The 23,827-nt window shown below is 43.8% G+C and overlaps 1 protein-coding gene across 1 annotated transcript in view; it reads left to right on the top strand.

The window, feature by feature from the left end:
• Positions 1-23,827, top strand: part of kcnj19a (potassium inwardly rectifying channel subfamily J member 19a) — a 67,598-nt gene that overhangs the window by 27,726 nt on the left and 16,045 nt on the right. Inside the window, exon 2 of the mRNA XM_060902042.1 lies at positions 18,082-18,298. Coding sequence (XP_060758025.1) covers positions 18,082-18,298 — 217 coding nt within the window. The remainder of the gene's footprint in view (positions 1-18,081; positions 18,299-23,827) is intronic.

Raw genomic sequence — 23,827 nt, 5'->3', positions numbered from 1 at the left:
TACGCAGGACTTAGTGAAATAAATACAGTATACAGGTCAGCGTGCACTAACTAGACAGCACAACAGAACAGAACTAGATGGAAGAAACCAGTGCAAACTATTGTATATAATCTGTAGACTCCATACTATAGTGAAATTTGGGTTTTTAAAAAAAAAGTGTCTCTCGGGGCATAATACAGTCAATGAGATAATGGTGCGTAATTTCCAGGAGTGCTACAGAGTGCCATGGCAATTATTCTGGGTTAAAAAAAAAGTAGGGGAAAGCTTTTCCTAGTGTTACTCATGATTACATTTTCGAGGCTGTTAAAATGGTAAGTGTCGCAGAGGAGGGTCCACCCTGCAGATCCACCCTGTTTAGTGGGAATATGTGAGTGTGTGCTGGATGAACACTATTTATTTCATATCATCTCTCATCACTATTGTTCAGTTTGCCACAACGGCCAATCAAGGACACAGGAACCACTTAGATGGCAAGTCCTCGATACGTTTTGCTGTACATACACAACTCTAGTGCAGTAAAGACCAGCACTGTAATGAGAAGAGAGCAGTGGTGTACCTGCAGTACTCCACACTAGACATCTTTACTGCAATCTGATTTCCCTATACAAGAGCAGCATCCAATCTAAATGCAGTCTTCCATTAAATGAAGGGAGACATGTTTATGTAGGAGTTAAATTTACAGCTTGCAAATTGATAAAGGCACCATGCAAATGGAGTGGTATAGACCTTGTGCAGTGAGTGTGCAACTCGGCTGTCAGAGCCAGTCCACATCACTTTTTACGGAAAACAGAAAAATCCCAGATCTAATTCAACTGCAAATTAGACTAAGTAGGACTGATGTTTGCTGTGACTAATGTTGCCCTTTCCCTCCTTAGTATTTTCGTGTTGTAATGGCCAAATTCTTTTCTTTTTAGTCCCCCACCAAAAAGCTGTGCTCTTTTCCTCTACTTGTCTCTTGCCAGAGAGAAACAGAAAAATAGAACAAGAGCGAGAGGGAGCGATGTGCACTCCATCCCTGAGACTAGACTCCTAAGTGCTCATTTACTGGAGGGTCCAAAAGTCTGAGTGCACTACAGTACCAAGACCTTCCCTATTTCCCAGGGAAACCTGCCACATATTGATGTATGACTACTGACTGTAGCCAATTTCTTGTTATGTGCTCAATGTGTCCTCTTCTACGCCATCCATCAATGGAAAGACACCACCTAGACCACTACTGGCCAGATGTTTGGGTGAGTGTTATTGGATTGAATGTTGTTTGGAATTCTACCCAACTCAGTATGACTGCTGAAACAGAGAAACTCAAGAAACAGACACCTACCAAAAATATCCATCCAGCAGCAAAGCTGTGGACAGAAATCGATACTGATGAAGGCTGGAGAAGAAATAACCTGTACTGTGCATTGTGTTCTTCAGGTTATTCTGCCTGATAAATATAACTGGACTAAATTATATTACGTTTGTAAAGTTGATTAAAATAAAAGCGATTCCGAAGTTTGGTTAGTGGAGTCAACCTTTTGGACCCTACTGTAACTACAGTACCACAAGCTGGCCTAGTGGCTAGCATGTCCGCTGCTCAATCAGGAGATCATGAGTTCTTTAAGGGCGTAGTTAGTACTGGGTCGGGAGACTGCCTGGAAAGACTAGGTCCTGGCATGGGAAGGACTTTGCCTTTTTTTTTTTAAACTTTTGTAACGGGGTGGCACGGTGGTGTAGTGGTTAGCGCTGTCGCCTCACAGCAAGAAGGTCCTGGGTTCGAGCCCCGGGTCCGGCGAGGGCTTTTCTGTGTGGAGTTTGCATGTTCTCCCCGTGTCCGCGTGGGTTTCCTCCGGGTGCTCCGGTTTCCCCCACAGTCCAAAGACATGCAGGTTAGGTTAACTGGTGACTCTAAATTGACCGTAGGTGTGAATGTGGGTGTGAATGGTTGTCTGTGTCTATGTGTCAGCCCTGTGATGACCTGGCGACTTGTCCAGGGTGTACCCCGCCTTTCGCCCGTAGTCAGCTGGGATAGGCTCCAGCTTGCCTGCGACCCTGTAGAAGGATAAAGCGGCTAGAGATAATGAGATGAGATGAGACTTTTGTAACGACCACATAAATACCGAAGCCAAGAAAACACATCACTGTCCAAAACTGAAGTCAGAATTATTATTAGTTGTTGTTGTTGTGTTTTTTTAGCAATACACTAAAGCTAAAACATTGTGTTTTCCTGCAGAGCATATCAGTCATTACATGACAGCAATACATAGTTTAATAATACCTGCAAGGCATTTTGAAAAGCACACAGGATTCAACAAAGGTTTTTCGATTTCTAGAAATCTCTCTGATTAGACCACAGCTCAGAAAAAAAAGAACCCCAGACGCTGTCCTAAATGCGAGATTGATGGTGTCTGGCTGTGCTTGTCAGCATGATGCTTGTTTATAAATATGTTCGAAAGAAACGGTTCCTTTTTATGCCAGTTAAATACACGTACATGCATAAAATTTGAGAAAAATGTTGTCAGAGGTTAGTGGTTCAACATCAAGAAATTTCAAATGATGTGTTTTTGTCAGACGTAGAAACATCATTACCGCCACCAAGGAGGTAATGTTTTGGGGTGTGGTTTTTTTTGTCTGACTTTAAGCAGGATTGTGCAAAACCTACCAAGCCGATTTCCATGAAACTTGGTGGAAGGGTGTAGCATGGGCCAAGGAAGAAGCCATTAAATTTTGGAGTGGATCCAAGTCACAGCAGAGCCAAGAATTTCATTTCTCTTTCACTAACATCGCAAGTTACAGCATTTAGCCTTGGAGGAAGGCTGCACTCAACAATGCCATACATCTTGAAATCCAGTAGATGGCAGTAAAGTTCAGCAGTGACAAAACATAAACAGTGTAGAAACACGATGACTCCATATCACAATCCATATTCATGGGTACCAGTAGTTTCTAGGATACACATGTAGATACATAATTCTAATAGTTTTGGAAATATATCCAGACATATAAAGTAGTCGCAGATCATAGAAGAGTCAACTGTTGTCCTTGGCAGAGATCTGCACTCTCTGAGTGCCATTACAGTTACACTTCTTCTTCAGTGTTCTGCCTGATGGCAGGTCCAGCTCTGACATCCATCAGAAAGGCCCCCTGGCAGCTGCTGGGCTCGAACCCAGAGCCTTCTTGCTTTGAGGCAATAGTGCTAACCACTACACCACCATGCCACCCCATAGTTATACTCATCTCATCTCATCTCATTATCTGTAGCCGCTTTATCCTGTTCTACAGGGTCGCAGGCAAGCTGGAGCCTATCCCAGCTGACTACGGGCGAAAGGCGGGGTACACCCTGGACAAGTCGCCAGGTCATCACAGGGCTGACACATATGCCGCTTTTCCACTACCAACGCGGCTGAGTTGGGCTGAGCCGTGCCGTGCTGAGTTGGGCTGAGTCGAGCTGAGTGGGGCTGTTGGAGTTGCATTTCGACTACAACCGCGCTGAACCGTGCTGACTGGAAGTGGGTGGACACATTGGGTGTAGTTAGCGAAAGTGGGTGGACGTCACGTGATGTTGTTAGGCGGCGCAAACAGTGACATCAGTGACCTTTTAAGCGGTAGTCTCACGACCCGGATAGTAAACAATAAACATGGAGGACATGGAGTCGTTAGTGTTGCTGGTCTTGGTGCTGTGGCTTGTTGTCACCGACAACGCCAACAGATACTGGCAAGAGCGTATAGATGAGGCGAGGCGCATAAGGCTTCAGAAATTCTCGTAATTCGTAATTCTTCTTCTTCCGGGTTTACGGTGTTTACAGATCCCAGCGTGCTCGCGGGGCGTGTGTGGGCATGTGAGGACACGCCTCCTCACCAATCAGTGCACAGGGGAGTGTCTCCTCACGCCCCTAGCCCCACTCGGCTCGGTTTGGCTCGCTTCAGCCCCACTCCAAAACCGTGCGAGTTTTGGGTGCTAAGCAGGGCTGAAGCGAGCTGAGTCGTGCTGCTCTGAGGTAGTCGAAACGCGAGCCGTGTCGGGCTGAAGTGAGCTGAAAAAGGGTAGTGGAAAAGGGCCAATAGACACAGACAACCATTCACACTCACACCTACGGTCAATTTAGAGTCACCAGTTAACCTAACCTGCATGTCTTTGGACTGTGGGGGAAACCGGAGCAAACCCACGCGGACACGGGGAGAACATGCAAACTCCACACAGAAAGGCCCTCGCCGGCCACGGGGCTTGAACCCGGACCTTCTTGCTGTGAGGCGACAGCGCTAACCACTACACCACCGTGCCCCCCCATAGTTATACTATACACGGAAATATTCAAATCCCATTCCTAGGTTGAATTGTTTGACCCAAAGCTTATTTCTAGGAATCATATATTCTGAATGATTCAAAAGGTTACAAAAGAACTAAACACAACACACATCATGGCATTGCATGTGGGTGGAATGGGGTCATAAAAACAAGTGAAGGAAGAAAATGAATCATTGTTTCAGCCTCTGTTTGGAGATTAGAGTTTTGGCTCTTTTCCATTTCTAAGCTGCTCACATTACAATGTACTGTAGTAAAGGTTCAGATTACCAGCATGCCCAGGTGACACAGCTGTCTAGGGTTTTGCATATTGTTGCTGGGAGATCAAAGAATTGAGATTCTGATTTTGCCAAACCAGTCAATAGCCAAGAGACCAGAGTTTGAGCGGAAAGGATTGCTTTCCTCTGGCCGATCCTGGGTGTCTTAATGCAGGTTTAGGAAAGAGTGGTTAGTGCTCTCCTCCAAGTACATTTATCAAATTGATACAGTGGTTTCACCTGTCTCAGAGGAAGCATGCGTTCCCCATCCACAATAACCAGGTTTCCATTGCACTTTTGCGCAAAATAGAAGCGATATTTAAAAAATTTTAACAAAACACAATTCCATTCAGTGATGTTATGTGATGAAAGCTGGGTTTTCTTCTTTCACAATAGTTACTCATCTTATGATAGCTCTTACAGAGTAGTGTTGTGGTACTTGATACTGGTCTCGAGACCACTTTTTGAAGGTCTCGGTCTTGTCGCCGAATCGACGGCATTTTTACTCGGGCTTGCTTTGGTCTCAGACATAGAGGGCACAGGATTTTATTTCAAAACCGGTCAAGACCACAGCTGTGCGGATTTCACTAAATTGCCTGTGCATTGTCAGGTTTATTTGTTAACGTTGTTACTGTGATTGGCTGTAAAACTTCCTGCTTCAAATGCAACCAATAACGTGACTCATTGCTAATTTGAAAATTTTCTTCCAGTTATTTCAAGTTTATTTGTATAGCGCTTTTAACAATAAACATTGTCGCAAAGCAGCTTTACAGAATTTGAACGACTTAAAACATGAGCTAATTTTATCCCTAATCTATCCCCAATGAGCAAGGCTGTGGCGACGGTGGCAAGGAAAAACTCCCTCAGACGACATGAGGAAGAAACCTCGAGAGGAACCAGACTCAAAAGGGAACCCATCCTCATTTGGGCAACAACAGACAGCCTGACTATAATATTAACAGTTTTAACAGGTATAACCCTCAACTGTCCTCATGGGGCCGTCCTTCACAGGAGCGGTGTGATAAAACTCCGACCAGACACAGGGCACCAGGATGGATCAAGCAGGTCCGAGGGGCAGAAGAGGCCAGCATCTCAATCCCAGGATCAACATATAACTCAGAGGGACAGATTGGGGGAGGGGGGGGAAGAGAGAGAGAAAGAAAACACAGGTTGTTAGGTATGCCCTAAAAATGACAAGTATTAAATCTGTGTGGTAGATTCGCAGAGACGAGAGTCTTTACATCAGGCATAACACACAACAATGGCATGTTAATATGGTAAAAAATATCATGACCTGCTCTGGCTGGATGCTTGATTGGGTGATGGGAGCACACTCCTCAGCAATGATGAGATGCAGATGCAGTTAATGGCCGTCATCTCTCCCCCGCCCTTCTTCTCACACACTGGTCTGGTCTTGGTCTTAACAAGGTCTCACCCTGCCTTGGTCTTGGTCTTGACTTGATCTCAACCCCTCAAAGTCTTGATCTTATCTTGGTCATGACTTGGTCTTGGTTTAGGCACAGTCGCTACATGCCCCAAAACACGATCCTCCTCTGTCTTCTTTTCCTACAAGTTATGACACGGAAAAATCCCCAAAACTGTAATTAATGAACGGTCCACTCCACATACAATCTGTCGGTCTCCATTTGATCACAAAACAATAAAGGTTTCCCGAATCAACATTTCAGCAACTTCAAATCAATATTAGTGTCCCCTGCTGCCAGTTTTCTGAATTGAGCCGAAAAGTTTGTCTACTCCGCTGGTGCCGCCATGATCGAAAATCACGTGATTGCATTCCTGCGCGCTGATTGGCCAAAGCTCGAACAGTGTTCGTGAACCTTACGCGCCGTGCTGTTTTACCTATCAGTATCCCCCAATCAGCACACCCAAATAAACTTGAGAATAATGATTTGAAGCTGCATAGTGCATCATAAATTTAGACTTTGTGTACTACTTGTTTAATTTCCAACCCTTTCATACCATGACACGGTGTATTGTGAGTCTTTAGTCCCATTTTTGGTACTCATTTTCTAGCTAGCAGTTTACGAAATACATGACTTCTAACATGGGAACCCCTAGCTTTGGGATTTTTCCATTTCATAACTTGTAGGAAAAGAAGACCGAGGAGGATTGTGTACTGGGGCATGTAGTGACTGTGGGTTTAGGTGGTCTTGACTACAACACTATTACAGAGCACTCTTTTTTCAGAAAGTTAGCGTTTCCATTTACTCTTCATGTCATGTCATGTGACATAAGTGCGAAAAATATTTCAATTCCAATTTTGCAAAATATTGCTTTATCAAATCATCGGAAAAACCACCTCAAGTGAGCACATTTTTTTTGCGATATTGGACAGTTTTTTTCAAAATTCATTTAGTTTCTTAATCTATTACTGCACTTGTTTTTTAGTCCGCAATTTCAAATTGTGGATGGAAACGTAGCTAATGTTTTCACATGAACTCATGTGGTCCAAGTCCACACAGTCAAAACAAATAACTATACAAGTAAGTAATGAATAAATTTCGCAAACCAGCCTTCACATACCGGCTAGCGAGTAAGAATTGAAACGTGTAAATTACCTACAAAATGGATGAAATTCCAAAAAAGTTTCAGATAAACCATCACTAAAATGACCACTTAAGCTACGTTAGCATTCTGTTAGTTCAGGGCCAGTGTGTATAAAGCTGCTGAGAATTCTTCTGAAACATAATCTTTATCATATAAACGTATACGGCGGCACGGTGGTGTAGTGGTTAGCGCTGTCGCCTCACAGCAAGAAGGTCCTGGGTTCGAGCCCTGGGGCTGGCGAGGGCCTTTCTGTGCGGAGTTTGCATGTTCTCCCCGTGTCCGCGTGGGTTTCCTCCGGGTGCTCCGGTTTCCCCCACAGTCCAAAGACATGCAGGTTAGGTTAACTGGTGGCTCTAAATTGACCGTAGGTGTGAATGTGAGTGTGAATGGTTGTCTGTGTCTATGTGTCAGCCCTGTGATGACCTGGCGACTTGTCCAGGGTGTACCCCGCCTTTCGCCCGTAGTCAGCTGGGATAGGCTCCAGCTTGCCTGCGACCCTGTAGAAGGATCAAGCGGCTAGAGATAATGAGATGAGAATGAGATATAAACGTATACTTAAGACTGAAAAAGTTCTACATGAAAAGCAAATATAGATTCCGATGTATTGTTGTACATATTGATAATCAATCCAAGAACTTTTTCCTGTGTTACTTAGCTATCCAAAGCCCACGGGCGATTTTCCGTCGCTTGGCCATGCAACTTTTTGACGCGAGTAAAAAATTGCTTTGTGTACGGATATTTGCGGCAGCAATTTTTGTTGCTTACGACAGATCACAGGTATCAAACGTGCTTGATATTCTGCAACAAAAAAATCACCAGTCGCTGACTTGTTGTAGAGATATCGTCGCATGTGCGTGCTTTTGCAATAAAGAAACGATCACCTCCAAAGGCTAAGCCAATCCCCACCTGCAAAAGTGCAAAAGTAGTCACATGATTTCCACGTGACTTACATCCCCGCCTGCAAAGTAGTCACGTGATTTCCACGTGACTTGCATCCCCCTCCCCAAATTGCCCACTGGCCGCAGGTAACGCACACACGCAGCTACGCAAGAAGGGAAACTTGCATCCAAAAATTGCAATACGCTTGTGACGAGAAGTCGCCCGTGTGCGCCGGGCTTAAGGGTTCTGCGACTAATCTCCAGAGTCATGAGGCTTAGTCATGCAGGCTTTCATTCATCAGGACAATGGTTCATCTCACTACAGAAGAGATCCGTCTGTACATGGCTGTGTTGTCTGTTCAGGAGCAGTGTGTGAAGCACAGCATGTCCTGCAGCTCTATGTGTAAGAGGTTTTATGTGTCTGTGTCCTGCATACAGTCATCCGTTTCACTAATCTTAAGACAAGCAGACAGGAGTGAAACAGTGGGTTAGCCACAGGCCGCTGGCAGATTAAACCCTACAGAAGAAAGCAGTGTTTAGTCTCACAGAGTCAGTCAGTAAAGAACAGAGGGGTGCTGATAATCTCTCACAGCTTTGACTGGACTTCAGTAACATGCTGAAACATGATTTAGTTCCTGCTGTGGCCTGAAGGTTTCAGTGGGTTTCTTAAAGACGCACTTAAATCGTTCCATTACAGGTAAAGAAACAGAGGAAATATGAAAAGGTAAATATGGGCACAAGTGTGTGAAGTGAAGTGAAGTGAAGTGAAGGAGTCTCCATGTGGCAGGAGGAGAAGGCATGTTTGTCTGTCAGTCTCAGTGAAGGAGGTGTGGCCTCTGTTTCTGTCAGTCACAGTGAAGGGGGTGTGACCTCTGTGTCTGTCTGTCTCAGTGAAGAAGGTGTGACCTTTGTATCTGTCTGACTCAGTGAAGGAGGTGTGACTTGTGTACCTGTCAGTCACAGTGAAGAAGGTGTGGCTTGTGTACCTGTCAGTCACAATGAAGAAGGTGTGGCCTCTGTATCTGTCAGTCTCAGTGAAGGAGGTATGACCTTTGTGTCTGTCTGACTCAGTGAAGGAGGTGTGGCTTGTGTATCTATCAGTCACAGTGAAGGAGGTGTGGCTTGTGTATCTGTCAGTCACAGTGAAGAAGGTGTGGCTTGTGTATCTGTCAGTCACAGTGAAGAAGGTGTGGCTTGTGTACCTGTCAGTCACAATGAAGAAGGTGTGGTCTCTGTATCTGTCAGTCTCAGTGAAGGAGGTATGACCTTTGTGTCTGTCTGACTCAGTGAAGGAGGTGTGGCTTGTGTATCTATCAATCACAGTGAAGGAGGTGTGGCTTGTGTATCTGTCAGTCACAGTGAAGAAGGTGTGGCTTGTGTACCTGTCAGTCACAATGAAGAAGGTGTGGCCTCTGTATCTGTCAGTCTCAGTGAAGGAGGTATGACCTTTGTGTCTGTCTGACTCAGTGAAGGAGGTGTGGCTTGTGTATCTATCAATCACAGTGAAGGAGGTGTGGCTTGTGTATCTATCAGTCACAGTGAAGGAGGTGTGGCTTGTGTATCTGTCAGTCACGGTGAAGGTGTGGCTTGTGTACCTGTCAGTCACAGTGAAGAAGGTGTGGCCTCTGTATCTGTCAGTCTCAGTGAAGGAGGTATGACCTTTGTGTCTGTCTGACTCAGTGAAGGAGGTGTGGCTTGTGTATCTATCAATCACAGTGAAGGAGGTGTGGCTTGTGTATCTATCAATCACAGTGAAGGAGGTGTGGCTTGTGTACCTGTCAGTCACAGTGAAGAAGGTGTGGCTTGTGTACCTGTCAGTCACAATGAAGAAGGTGTGGCCTCTGTATCTGTCAGTCTCAGTGAAGGAGGTATGACCTTTGTGTCTGTCTGACTCAGTGAAGGAGGTGTGGCTTGTGTATCTATCAATCACAGTGAAGGAGGTGTGGCTTGTGTATCTGTCGGTCACAGTGAAGAAGGTGTGGCTTGTGTATCTGTCAGTCACAGTGAAGAAGGTGTGGCCTCTGTATCTGTCAGTCTCAGTGAAGGAGGTATGACCTTTGTGTCTGTCTGACTCAGTGAAGGAGGTGTGGCTTGTGTATCTATCAATCACAGTGAAGGAGGTGTGGCTTGTGTATCTATCAATTACAGTGAAGGAGGTGTGGCTTGTGTACCTGTCAGTCACAGTGAAGAAGGTGTGGCCTCTGTATCTGTCAGTCTCAGTGAAGGAGGTATGACCTTTGTGTCTGTCTGACTCAGTGAAGGAGGTGTGGCCTGTGTATCTATCAATCACAGTGAAGAAGGTGTGGCTTGTGTACCTATCAGTCACAGTGAAGGAGGTGTGGCCTCTGTATCTGTCAGTCTCAGTGAAGGAGGTGTGGCTTGTGTATCTGTCAATCACAGTGAAGGAGGTGCGGCCTCTGTATCTATCACAGTGAAGGAGGTGTGGCTTGTGTATCTGTCAATCACAGTGAAGGAGGTGTGGCTTGTGTATCTGTCAATCACAGTGAAGGAGGTGTGTCTTCTTTACCTGTCCGTCTCAGTGAAGGAAGTGTGTCTTCTTTACCTGTCCGTCTCAGTGAAGGAGGTGTGGCCTTTGTTTCTGTCAGTCTCAGTGAAGGAGGTGTGGCCTTCGTTTCTGTCAGTCTCAATGCAGGAGGTGTGGCCTCTATTTCTGTCAGTTTCAATGATGGAGGTGTGGTCTTTATATCTATCAGTCTCAGTGAAGGAGGTGTGTCTTCTTTACCTGTCAGTCTCAGTGAAGAAGGTGTGACCTTTGTACCTGTCTGTCTCAGTGAAGGAGGTGTGGCTTGTGTATCTGTCAACCACAGTGAAGGAGGTGTGGCTTCTGTACCTGTCAGTCTCAGTGCAGGAGGTGTGGCTTCTTTACCTGTCAGTCTCAGTGCAGGAGGTGTGGCTTCTTTACCTGTCAGTCTCAGTGAAGGAGGTGTGGCCTCTGTGAATATTATGCTGCATTGGACTAGAAGTCGTAACTCATAATTCCCAACCTTCAACCAGGAAACACCAAAGAAAGAAAGTTCTGTTTGGGAACTTGCAATGGTCTCTTCAAATCCAAGTTCCTCTGAGTTCAGCAAGTGACATCGAATCAGCTTGGGTACTCATGGCATCAGCAGTAAACAAAATAGCCTTTCTTACCTTTAAATGAGTTACACTGCATATAAAAGTATTTGCTTTAGATCAATCAACAGACAGACATATTTGCTTGTTCAGGCTATCAGTGACGATATAGTTCCCTGTTCTGAGGAGGAAAATATACGTCACTCATCACAGTTAGCTGGCTAGCTTGTTGCTAACAAAAGAAGAACATGGAGGCTTCCGTGGGTCCCCCCCCCCCCCATTTTGTAGCTTGAATGCATGGAGGTTACAAATAATGTAATAGCGAGCTCTGACTTCCCACATCTGAGGTAAGACGAATGCAGTAGTAGTCTCAGCAGACACAACCAGGGCAAAAGGGAAAACTTATAAGTGTCTGGTCGGAGTTTTATCGCACCGCTCCTGTGAAGGACGGCCCCATGAGGACAGTTGAGGATTATACCTGTTAAAACTGTTAATATTATAGTCAGGCTGTCTGTTGTTGCCCAAATGAGGATGGGTTCCCTTTTGAGTCTGGTTCCTCTCGAGGTTTCTTCCTCATGTCGTCTGAGGGAGTTTTTCCTTGCCACCGTCGCCACAGGCTTGCTCATTGGGGATAGATTAGGGATAAAATTAGCTCATGTTTTAAGTCGTTCAAATTCTGTAAAGCTGCTTTGCGACAATGTTTATTGTTAAAAGCGCTATACAAATAAACTTGATTTGATTTGATTTGAAGTACAACAGGCATGACAGTAAATACAGACAGTGTGGAAGTCAGGACGAGAATTGTCATTTTTCTGTTTCAGCACCATGCACAGAAGATTGAGTGGAACTTCTGCAGTCGAGATATAAAGTGGCAGTGAGATTTATGTGATATGAAATTGGATATAACGCAGCTTATGATTTATGTAGTATGAAATCGAATATAATGTGAAAGTGTGGTTCATGTGATGTGAAATTGGATATAAAGTGACAGTGTGATTATGTAAGACAATAACACACTTCAGATAATGAAGAAGCAGTGCAATATGTAGAGCATGAGAGGACATGAGTCAGATACCGTGTGTGTGTGCGCGCATGCACGCACATTTGGTACTTTTGCTAAAATATATATATATATATATATATATATATATATATATATATATATATATATATATATATATATATATAGGAATGTAGTTATTATTCAAAGCCCAAACACAGGCAGTGACTCTGTCTGTCCAGATGAAAGCCAGTGATAAAGACACACAGTGAAGAACTTCAGAAGAGTAGTGAGTGTTTCAGTCTCCGTGGTGTACAGATTACACACATGCACACACACACACACACACACACACACACACTTCGGGATTATGCATTGTGCAGGTAGAAAGTGGCAGTACCATTTTGGGAGTTTTTCTGTTGGAGGATGTACGACAGATATCATGGTTATCATGGTTATATTTAGAGAATAGAGACTGTACAGAGACGACCGGTGTAGTGAAGTACCAGAGAGGAAACACACACACATACACTGTGTAGGTGGATGTGTGGGTGGATGGTTAGAACAGTATTTCGGTGATGTTTTACTCTTTGTGTGTAGTGTGTCTATTATATATTGTATTCCTCTCACTAATATATACACCGATCAGCCATAACATTAAAATCACTGACAGGTGAAGTGAATAACCTTGATTACCTCATTACAGTTGCACCTGTCAAGGGGTGGGATATATTAGGCAGCGAGAGAACAGTCAGTTCTCAAAGTTGATGTGTTGGAAACAGGAAAAATGGGCAAGCGCAAGGATCTGAGCAACTTTGACAAGGACCAAATTGTGATGGCTAGATGACTGAGTCTGAGCATCTCCAAAATGGTACGTCTTGTGGGGTGTTCCTGGTATGGAGTGATTAGTACCTACCAAAAGTGGTCCAAGGAAGGATGGCAGGGTCATGGGTGTTGAAGGCTCATTGATTCACATGGGGCACAAAGGCTAGCTCATATGGTCCAATCCCACAGAAGAGCTACTGTAGCACAAACTGCTGAAAAAGTTAATGCTGGCTGAAACAGAAAGGTGTCAGCATTAACATTTTCTTTCTTTCTTACTTACTTATTTATTGTCACTGTTAAAGCCACTGTTATTGGCACTCCTGGTAATGATAGTAAAGACAGTGTAACTGAAGCTTGTTTCCCATTTAAATTGTACGGCATTTTTGAGTTGATTGGGGTGTGTAGGAACTTTCAAGCTGTAATCCATGCCTTCTTGATTAACTGGGGAACAAATATGAGGTGACACAGAGGACAAATTCCCTCAACATCAACATGGGAAAGATGAGAGAGAACACACAAACGTAATGAGGGAGAAGTGTGTTGACCTTCATAAGTCAGGGAATGGTTAAAAAAAAAAAGCTCCTCACCTGAAAATGTCCATTTCCTATGTCCTGTTAGGGCAATCATAAAAAAGTGGACACCAACTGGAAGTGTTACAAACTCGCCTGGAAGAGGACTCAAGTTTATTTTGCCCCTACGTACAATGAGGAGGAGGGTAAGAGAGGCAAAACTTCCCCAAGGATCACTGTTGGCGAATTACAAGAAAAAGTAAAATCTTGGGGTTTCCAAGTCTCCAAAACCACCATCAGACTCCACCTCCATGCCAAGAGATTATTTGGAAGGTGCCAGAAAAAAAGTCTTATCTGTCAGTTAACCACAAACGTAAGCATGTGAAGTTTGTGAAACGCTACTACAACTTTGACTGGAACTGTGTGCTCTGGTCTGATGGAACAACAATGGAGCTTTTTGGTAATAAATACTCAATGTGGGTTTGGTGTAAAAAGAAGGATAGCGATGGGCGGCACGGTGGTGTAGTGGTTAGCACTGTCGCCTCACAGCAAGAAGGTCCGGGGTTCGAGCCCAGCGGCCAGCGAGGGCCTTTCTGTGTGGAGTTTGTATGTTCTCCCCGTGTCCGCGTGGGTTTCCTCCGGGTGCTCCGGTTTCCCCCACAGTCCAAAGACATGCAGGTTAGGTTAACTGGTGACTCTAAATTGACCGTAGGTGTGAATGTGAGTGTGAATGGTTGTCTGTGTCTATGTGTCAGCCCTGTGATGACCTGGCGACTTGTCCAGGGTGTACCCCGCCTCTTGCCCATAGTCAGCTGGGATAGGCTCCAGCTTGCCTGCAACCCTGTAGGACAGGATAAGCGGCTACAGATAATGGATGGAAGGATAGCGATAATGAAAAGAACCCAATCAATACTGTAAAATATGGTGGAAGTTCTATGATGTTTCGGGGTTGTTTTTCTTCCAAAGACCCTGGAAACCTTGTTAAGGTCCATGGCATAATGGACTCCATGAAATCCCAGGACATTTTAAATCAGAATCTGGCTGCTTCTGACGGAAAACTGAAACTGGGGCGCCATTGGATCTTCCAACAGGACAATGATCCGAAGCGTATGTCCAAATCAACACAAAAATGGTTAACTGACCACAGAATCACGCTTCTGCCCTGGCCGTCTCAGTCCCCTGACCTGAACCCCAGTGAAAACCTGTGGGCTGAGCTGAAGAGGAGTGTAAGAGAATATAAGTGAAGAGTGTATAAGAGAGGGCCTCGGGCCCTGGATGATCTGGAGAGATTATATAAAGAGGACTGGTTTCAGATGCCCTGCTCTGTATCTTCAACCTTGTAAAATGTTATAGGAGAGACTCAGTGCTGTTTTACTAGCAAAGGAGATTGTACAAAATATTGTATTAAATTTATTTCAATTAAAGGTTGGATTTTTCTCATCTTGTCAGTGTGAGATGAAGCGATTTATAAGGAAAATATGAACATGCAGTAGTTTGGATATTTCTGTTTATTTGCCTCTTTTTATTTTAAAGATGTTTCTTATTTTATTCAAATGTATGCTTTGAACTAAACTCTTGCACTTAATTAGTTCCTGTGAGATACCGGTCTGATTACCATCTTACATTTCCTGTTGAATCTTCATTTATTTGTATTAAAGCACATTATTCTGTTAGTATCATGAATTATTCAGTGAGTGCAGTTTAGTTTAGAGGGGAAATGATGGAGTGATGAGAGTGAGGAATAGTGTAAATCTGGAAGGACTGACATGTTTAAGTGTGTTTATGGTGTATTGTGTCATATCCTGACCCCTGAATGATGACAGTGTCGTGTTGGGAAATGGTTTGGGTTTTAATACCTGAGGACAGAGTAAAGACTGATGGTGTAAATCTTCACGTTATTTATTTATTTATTTTCTTTCTCTCCTGTCAGTCTGTCTGTCTGTCTGTCAACGCTTTTATCGTCTGTGCGCAAACGTGACATCGAGACAGCAGAATAAATGTATTCACATCATCCTGCTCTCAGCTTCCTCTTCCACTTTCATACAGATTCTATACTATCTATTCTCAAAATGTAAACCAACAAACAAATAAATACGAAGGAGAATCAAATTTATACAGACTATTAAAGTCATTCTATTGGAGGGCAAGGAAAGGATTCTTGTGTCCTTCTCTTTCAGTAGAATGACTTTAAAATATACAATAAATAATAGAGGGAAAGTAGAAGAAAAAAATTGTTGGGTTCGCCCAGAAAGAGACCCTGGATTCCTTCGTGAATGCCTTTCCCTCGGGCCCGAGGTGGACGAATCAACAGCTCGAACACAGACAAGGGAACACGTGAGAGTTGTTCACATGCCAGTTTATTCGCTCAGTCACTTCGTCCAAATGAAAACATTTTTGGAAGCATCTTATAGTGTTTCTGTGTTTATGTTTTGTCTTCATGTGTGTGTGTATGTAATGGGTGTGTGTCTATGTGTAAGCGTGTAATGATCTTGAATCAATCATAATATAAAAACATATTTGCTGACAGTAAGGTACAGATAGATATCAGAATTTTGGCGTATAATCAATATTATGTCTGATTCTTCGTGGAATAGTTTGGAATGTTAAACATAGATAATGTCTTGCCTACGAAGAAGGTCAAAAAACACTAGTTTGCACAGAAAGGATCTTACTAATTAACAGGAATAATTCTTAACGCGGGCGGCACGGTGGTGTAGTGGTTAGCGCTGTCGCCTCACAGCAAGAAGGTCCTGGGTTCGAGCCCCGGGGCCGGCGAGGGCCTTTCTGTGCGGAGTTTGCATGTTCTCCCCGTGTCCGCGTGGGTTTCCTCCGGGTGCTCCGGTTTCCCCCACAGTCCAAAGACATGCAGGTTAGGTTAACTGGTGACTCTAAATTGACCGTAGGTGTGAATGTGAGTGTGAATGGTTGTCTGTGTCTATGTGTCAGCCCTGTGATGACCTGGCGACTTGTCCAGGGTGTACCCTGCCTTTCGCCCGTAGTCAGCTGGGATAGCTGGGCTCCAGCTTGCCTGCGACCCTGTAGAAGGATAAAGCGGCTAGAGATAATGAGATGAGATGAATTCTTAACGCATGAATGTGTGTTAAGTCAGTAAATTACATCTTGATTCCATCATCATAAGTAAAATAACAAATAACAGTATGTCTTCAATAATGCTAAAACAAGGAATGTTATAAGAGAATAAACATAAAAGAAAAATAAGAACAACTTAACCACAAGAACAATGAGAATATGTCTGAAAGAGAGAGAACAATTAAACAACTAACAGGATTAAACTCATAACTAAATTAGGTTAATGCTTTTAAACTAAAAATCCTTAGAATCATAAGATCTTAATTATAATTATAATGTCATTATGGAACTAATCTAGAACTATAAAACTAACATTAATCACAGAATGCATTCATTAATTACGGGACCTATAAAACTAACATTAATCATTACCATAGTATATTTCAATATATTTCAGTATATTTCATAGCTTTTATGAAGCTATGACCTAAGGTTCAACTGAATGAATTAACATGATCATGAACTTTAATTCTACCATTTCAGAGTGTGTATGGGTCGATCTGACACTGAAACAGACCTTCAGACACTTCTCTGTTCAAAATACACATTCATAAACAAAATGTTCCCAAACAATGTCCAGCCGGACCTAAGGTCATTTCAAACTAAATTTTGACACAGAATAAGCTAAGAATTACTATTTCACTAAACTTACATATACCTACATATATCCTGATTTAACCTACTGATTCTGATTCATATTCTGATCATAATCTACATATAATAAAATTTGACCCAACAAAAATGAAAAGGAAAAGCATGAGAAAATCAAAAGTCAAACAAATAAACAAATAGAAATGAATGAATAAACAAAATAAATTAATAAACAGAGGGGGAAAAACAGGAAAATAAACCAACAACTGTTTGAAAACAAAAATGTGAAATAAATAAATGTAAAAATAAGGAAATAAACATAAATATGAGGTTGAGTCAAATTTTTGTTGACGATTAAAGAAGGGAAAGCAACATGAAATGAATTATGAAACAAATATGACATTAACAAATATGAAATTAAATAATTAATTAATTCAAATATTTCTTAATGCAGGTTTAATTTAAAATAAAATAAACACAAACAAACAAAATACAAGCAAACAAATAAATTGAGCTGGAATTTTTTTTTATTATTATTTTGCATTGCTTATTGCAAAAAAGGTGAAACAATCTGCATTAAAAATGAGAAAACAAATTTTTAATACAGATTTGATTTAAAATAAATATAAACAAAATAAACAAACAAAATACAAGCAGACAAAAATGAATTTGAGCTGGATTTTTTTTTTTCATTTTGCATTGTTTATTGTAAAAAATGTGAAACAAATCTATAATTTTTCGACTTGATTTCATTAATCTCCAGTGTTCCAGTGCTCAATGAGTGTCTGGAGTCCTCTAGGAAAAAAAAAAAAATCTAATTTCTGTCACACTTAAGGATTTCCTTTGACTCACCTTCAGAAATAAAAATGGAGGAAAGTTCTAGGGAGTGAAAAATACTGAGTCGTAAAAACAAGAGATGAGTAGTGGATCTAGCATAGCTGTGTGTTACATGTGTGTGTGTTTATGTGATGACATTAATGACGATCCTGTTCTCGGTTTGTCTCAGTCTCGTCAGACCCCTGAGGGCGAGTTCTTACCGTTAGACCAGTGTGAGCTGGACGTGGGCTTCGGGACGGGAGCTGATCAGCTCTTCCTCGTCTCTCCTCTGACCATCTGCCACGAGATCAATCCCAAGAGCCCCTTCTTCGACCTCTCACAGAGATCGCTCATGAACGAGCAGTTTGAGATCGTCGTCATCTTAGAGGGCATCGTCGAGACCACCGGTAATATCTTACTCCTTCTTTATCCCTTTATCTCTTTCTTTCTTTCAAGCAGCTTTTCGAACACTCTCTCTTTCACACAGAGGCTGAGTGATTATCACTCCACATGAAGGAACAGGAAGTTTTTCTTCACCTGCTTCTCTTCATTTTTTTATCACCAATAAAACCAGATCTGAGCACATCCCTTTATTTTCTCTTCCAGTTTACTCTTTATTCTCTATCTGCCCTCACACATCTCCATCTTTTCCAGCATATTCTCTCTCTCTCTCTCTCTCTCTCTCTCTCTCTCTCTCTCTCTCTCTCTTTGTCTCCTCTCTCTCTCTCATCTGGCACATGCACAGACTCTTTCTCTCACAATTCCCCTGTCTGTTTTCCCATTTTTCTGTCTCTCTCTGTCCACCTCTCCCTCTATTCCTCTTTCTCTGTTCCTCTCTCTCACATGCTCTCTTTCTCTCTCCTTTCTTTTCTTTTTCTCTTTCACTCTTCCTCTTACTTACCCTTTCTCTCTGTTTCTTACTGTCTCTCTTGCTCTCTATGTCCCTTTCTCTCCATCTCTCTCTCTCTCTCCCTCCCTCACGCTATTCCTCTGCGTCTCTCTCACTCCCTCTTTCTTTTGTCTCTCCTTTCTTCCTGTTTATCTTTTTCTGCCCTCTTTCTCTCTATCCATCTGTCTGCCCCTTGTCCACCTCCATCTCACGTTTCCTTTTTCTGTCTATCCCATGTCTCTCACATGCTCTCTCTCACACATTTCTGTTTTTCTAATTCTTTCACTCTATTCCTCTCTCTCTCTCTCTCTCTCTTTCTCTCCTTCTTTCACTCTATTCCTCCATCTCTCTCACTCCCTCTCTCGCCGTTTCTTTCTGTCTGTCTCTCTTTTTGTCTCTCCTTTCTACGTGTTTATCTCTTTCTATCCTCTTTCTCTCTGTCCATCTGTCTGCCCCCTCTATCTCACTTTTCCACTTTCTGTCTATCCCTCTGTCTATCTCACATGCTCTCTTTCTGCCTCTGCCTCTTTTTATCTTTTTCAAACTCTTTCACTCCATTCCTGTCTTACTCTCTCTCTCTCACTCTCTCCTCCTCGTCTTTCTCACCCTCCCTCTCTCTGTTTGTCTGTCTCTCATTTACTCTGTCTCTCTCCCTCTTTCACTCTATTCCTCTGTCTCTCTCTCCCGTTGTCTCCCTCTCTTTTTTGTCTCTCCTTTCTACCTGTTTATCTCTTTCTATCCCCTATCTCCATCCATCTGTCTGCCCCTTTCTCTCGCTCTCTAATGAAAGCAGTGTTATGAACACACTCATGCTTCCAGCTGTATTCTGTGCATAATAAAATGCTTTGGGTCTCCCATGTGCCACTTTGATATACAGCTGTGGAACCTTTCTCTCCTTCTCTCTTCCTTTACATCTCTCCTTCTCCTGTATTTTCTCCTCCTCTACTGAGTATGTACCTCTCTCTCTCTTCCCCCGTCTGGTGGTTCTCTGAGTTGGAGCTGAGCATTCTCATGCACTTATCAGCGATTATCGATCAACAAGAGCCACTGAATTGAAATGTCAAACTGACTATTGTACACAGTCTCAGGTCAGACAGCCGGATTTCCTCCACTAATCACAGGATTGTTGCGCTTCCTGAAATAATTGTCAGCCCTTTCGAGTGATTAGATTCATTTCATATCAAAAGGTTGAGGAAATTCATGGATTAAAGCATCTAAAAGTTTAAACATAGTTCTCAATCCCTGGCCTGAAAGCCTCCAATATTTCCTTTCCCTTGATATGAAGTGGATCCGGTATCCAGCTCTTCCCCAGATCATGGATTATAACCACAGTGAAAGCTAGAACCATTCATTTCAGAGCTTTTGCTTTATTTCATTTTATTAATATTATACCACAGGGGGTTTTCCTTCAAATAATATCACCTAATATAATAGCAGGGGTTAAATTGGGATTTCGGAAGATGGAGTAATAGAGAATGTATAAAAATAGAGAAACGTAAAGTTTTAATGTCTTAAAGCCACCATTGGTAATAATGTAATAATGTGAAGCGTGCATACATAAGGCCTTTATAACAAATTCATAAGCATGGATCCTTCATAACTGCGTGAGCTTTAGGACAAGTCTCATGAGGTGACATTCATTTTAATGATACAGATTATTTTCCTGTCTTTTACGTCATGTCCTCTTCTGAGAAGTTTATTTTCTGTATCTTCGTCATATTGGCGCTTGAATTACATGTCCTAACTCTCGAGCTAAACTATTACACCATTATGAAGCACTAATGTATACCTTTGCATATTTAAAAAGCTAATCATTTTCATGGTAATGATTATGTCATATAAAAAAAACTAAACACATTGAACAGTCCATCCTTTAAAACATTGTCTGTTTTTCATGTTCAGAGTGAACGAGGTGCGATATCTGTGAAAGAGCAGGAACATGAAAACATAATTGGATGAGAGGAATCATAGCTACAATCAAAGGTTTTCCTTTAAAAAATAAATAAACAGAATGGTATAAAGAAGCGAGACTGGGACTGATTTCTTTCTAACCCAGACTGTAGATTCATGACTATCAGCGATAGTCAGTAGGTGATTACAGAGACTTATCCCCTTTTTCCTGCTCATTTCAGCTAAGTTATGGACTCCTTAAGAGATGCACATGCAAGCTGGTTACAAAAAGACGTGAGTATTGTATTTCATACAATACAAGATGGCGGCACGTACACACGCAGCGGCTCCTCTCCGTCCCGACAGAACGGTGTTTTCGTGTTTTTTGTGTTTTAAAACAGCGTGTATCTGTTCGTCTTTGTCGCGTCCATCAGTCTTAAGGTGCACACACTCCTGTGAGTTTCTGCTCGACATCCGCAGAACTATATTCACAGATATAAATCCAGCGGACGCGGAAGTGCTATGCGACTACAGTTTGCTCTGGAGGCCTGCTCAACCACCGACCCCCACTCCTGCATCCAGGCCACAGTGGAAGCGCCACAGGCGGAACATGCGGAAGCAGAAAAGGGGCAAGCGCGGAGGTATCCGAACTAGGCTAGCGGCTATCCCTCACTGGCCGGCTATCCCTACGATCATTCTGGCCAACGTACGCTCGCTGGACAACAAGCTGGATTATGTCCGCCTACTCCGCTCATCTTCTAAGTCTGTGAGTGAGTGTTGTGTCCTTGTGTTTGTGGAAACATGGCTTAACGACAGCGTCCCAGACTGTGCCATTCAGCTAGCCTGGCTAACATGCTACTGGTCAGACAGAGCGCTAGTCGAGGGGGGGAAGACTCGCTGTGGAGGACTCTGTGTTTACACCATTGATGCCTGGTGCCGCGATGCTGTCGTGGTCTGCAAACACTGCTCACCACTGGTGGAGTTTATAATTATTAAGTGCCGGCCATTCTACCTGCCGAGGGAATTTACAGCCATATTGCTGGTAGCAATATACATCCCTCCTGGCTCCAATAACAACAGGAGTGAAGCACTTAATGAACTCTATCAGCATATCAGTGAGCAGCAGACAGCCCACCCAGATGCTTTCCTCATCCTGGCTGGGGATTTCAAACATGCAAACCCCAAGAGCGTGTTTCCAAAACTCTATGGACATATCATCTTTCCCACACGTGAAAACAATACTCTGGACAATGTTTACATCATGCATAGAGGTGCCTACAAAGCCCTCCCCCTCCCCCACCTTGGGGCCTCAGATCACTCCACTGTTATGCTAATGTCAGCATACAGGCCTCTGGTTAAAGTCACCAAACCAGCTACAAAGCAGGTACGTGTGTGGCCAGAGGGGTCCTCAGAGGCACTCCAGGACTGTTTTGCCACCACTGACTGGAGCATGTTCAGACAGGCGGCCACCTACAGCAACACTACAGATCTCCAGGAGTACATGGAGACCGTCACTGCCTACATGAGGAAGTGCATGGATGACGTTACAGTCACTAGAACCATCTCCATTCGGGCAAATCAGAAGCCATGGCTGACAGGGGAAATCCACAGGCTCCTGAGGGCTCGGAACGCCGCCTTCAGAGCTGGGGATGAGGTGGGCCTGAGGACAGCTAGGGCCAACCTGTCACAAGGCATCAGGGTGGTCAAGAGACAGTATTCCAGGAACATTGCTGACTACTTCAATGACAGCAGAGACCCCAGGAACCTGTGGTGGGGGATTCAGACCATCACAGACTACAAGCCCTCGCCGCAGACCTGTGATAACTCCACCTCTCTGCTGAATCAGTTGAACGACTTCTTCGCTCGCTTTGAGGCAGACAACAGCACCACGGCACAGAAAACCCCACCCACCTCCCGGCGACCAGGTGTTGACGCTGTCCCCAGACAGCATGAGGAGAGCTCTCAGGACGACAAATGCACGGAAAGCCCCGGGTCCTGATAACATTCCTGGTCGTGTCCTGAGAGACTGTGCCGAGGAGCTCACAGATGTCTTTACAGACATCTTCAACATCTTGTTGAGCCAGGCTGCTGTCCTCATGTGCCTTAAAGCCACCACCATCATCCCGGTCCCAAAGAAGTCGTCTCCATCCTGCTTCAATGACTACCGCCCGGTCGCACTCACTCCCATCATCATGAAGTGCTTCGAGCGGCTAGTCATGCGGCATATCAAGTCTGCCCCCCCCCCGCCCTGGACCCTTTCCAGTTTGCATATCAGTCCAACCGTTCGACCAATGACGCCATCTCTACTGCCCTCCACTTAGCCCTCATCCGCCTGGAGACAAAAGACTCGTACGTCAGAATGCTGTTCATAGACTTTAGTTCAGCATTCAACACAATCATTCCTCAGCAGTTCATTCATAAACTGGACCAGCTGGGACTCAACACCTCCCTGTGTAACTGGCTGCTGGACTTCCTGACGGGGAGACCACAGTCTGTATGGGTCAGCAGCAACTCCTCCAGCACCATCACATTGAACACGGGGGCCCCCCCAAAGATGTGTGCTGAGCCCCCTCCTCTTCACTCTGCTGACCCACAACTGCACACCAACATCCAGCTCCAACCTCTTCATTAAGTTTGCGGATGACACAACTGTGGTGGGTCTCATCAACAGTGGTGATGAGACAATCTACAGGAGGGAGGTGTGCCGCTTGGCCATGTGGTACAAGGACAACAATCTCCGCCTGAACATGGAGAAGACGAAGGAGATTATTGTGGACTTCAGGAGAGTGCACACCCAGCATGCTCCACTAACTACCGACGGTACTGCAGTGGAGAGGGTGAGCAGCACCAAGTTTCTGGGTGTGCACATCTCTGAAGACCTGTCCTGGAGCAACAACACTGCATGACTGGCCAAAAAAAGCCCAACAGCATCTGGACTTCCTCCGCAAACTGAGGAGAGTAAGAGCCCTGGCCCCCATCATGCACACATTCTACAGAGGCACCATCGAGAACATCCTGACCAGCTGCATCACCGTGTGGTACGGCACCTGCACCGTGTCCTGCTGCAAGACTCTGCAGCGCATCGTGAGAGCAGCTGAGAGGATCATTGGTGTCTCTCTCCCTTCTCTTATGGACATCTATAACTCCTGCCTCACCC

The sequence above is a fragment of the Neoarius graeffei genome, chromosome 20 (assembly GCF_027579695.1).
Source record: "Neoarius graeffei isolate fNeoGra1 chromosome 20, fNeoGra1.pri, whole genome shotgun sequence".
NCBI lineage: Eukaryota > Metazoa > Chordata > Actinopteri > Siluriformes > Ariidae > Neoarius > Neoarius graeffei.
This window is presented reverse-complemented; position numbering and strand designations above follow the sequence as displayed.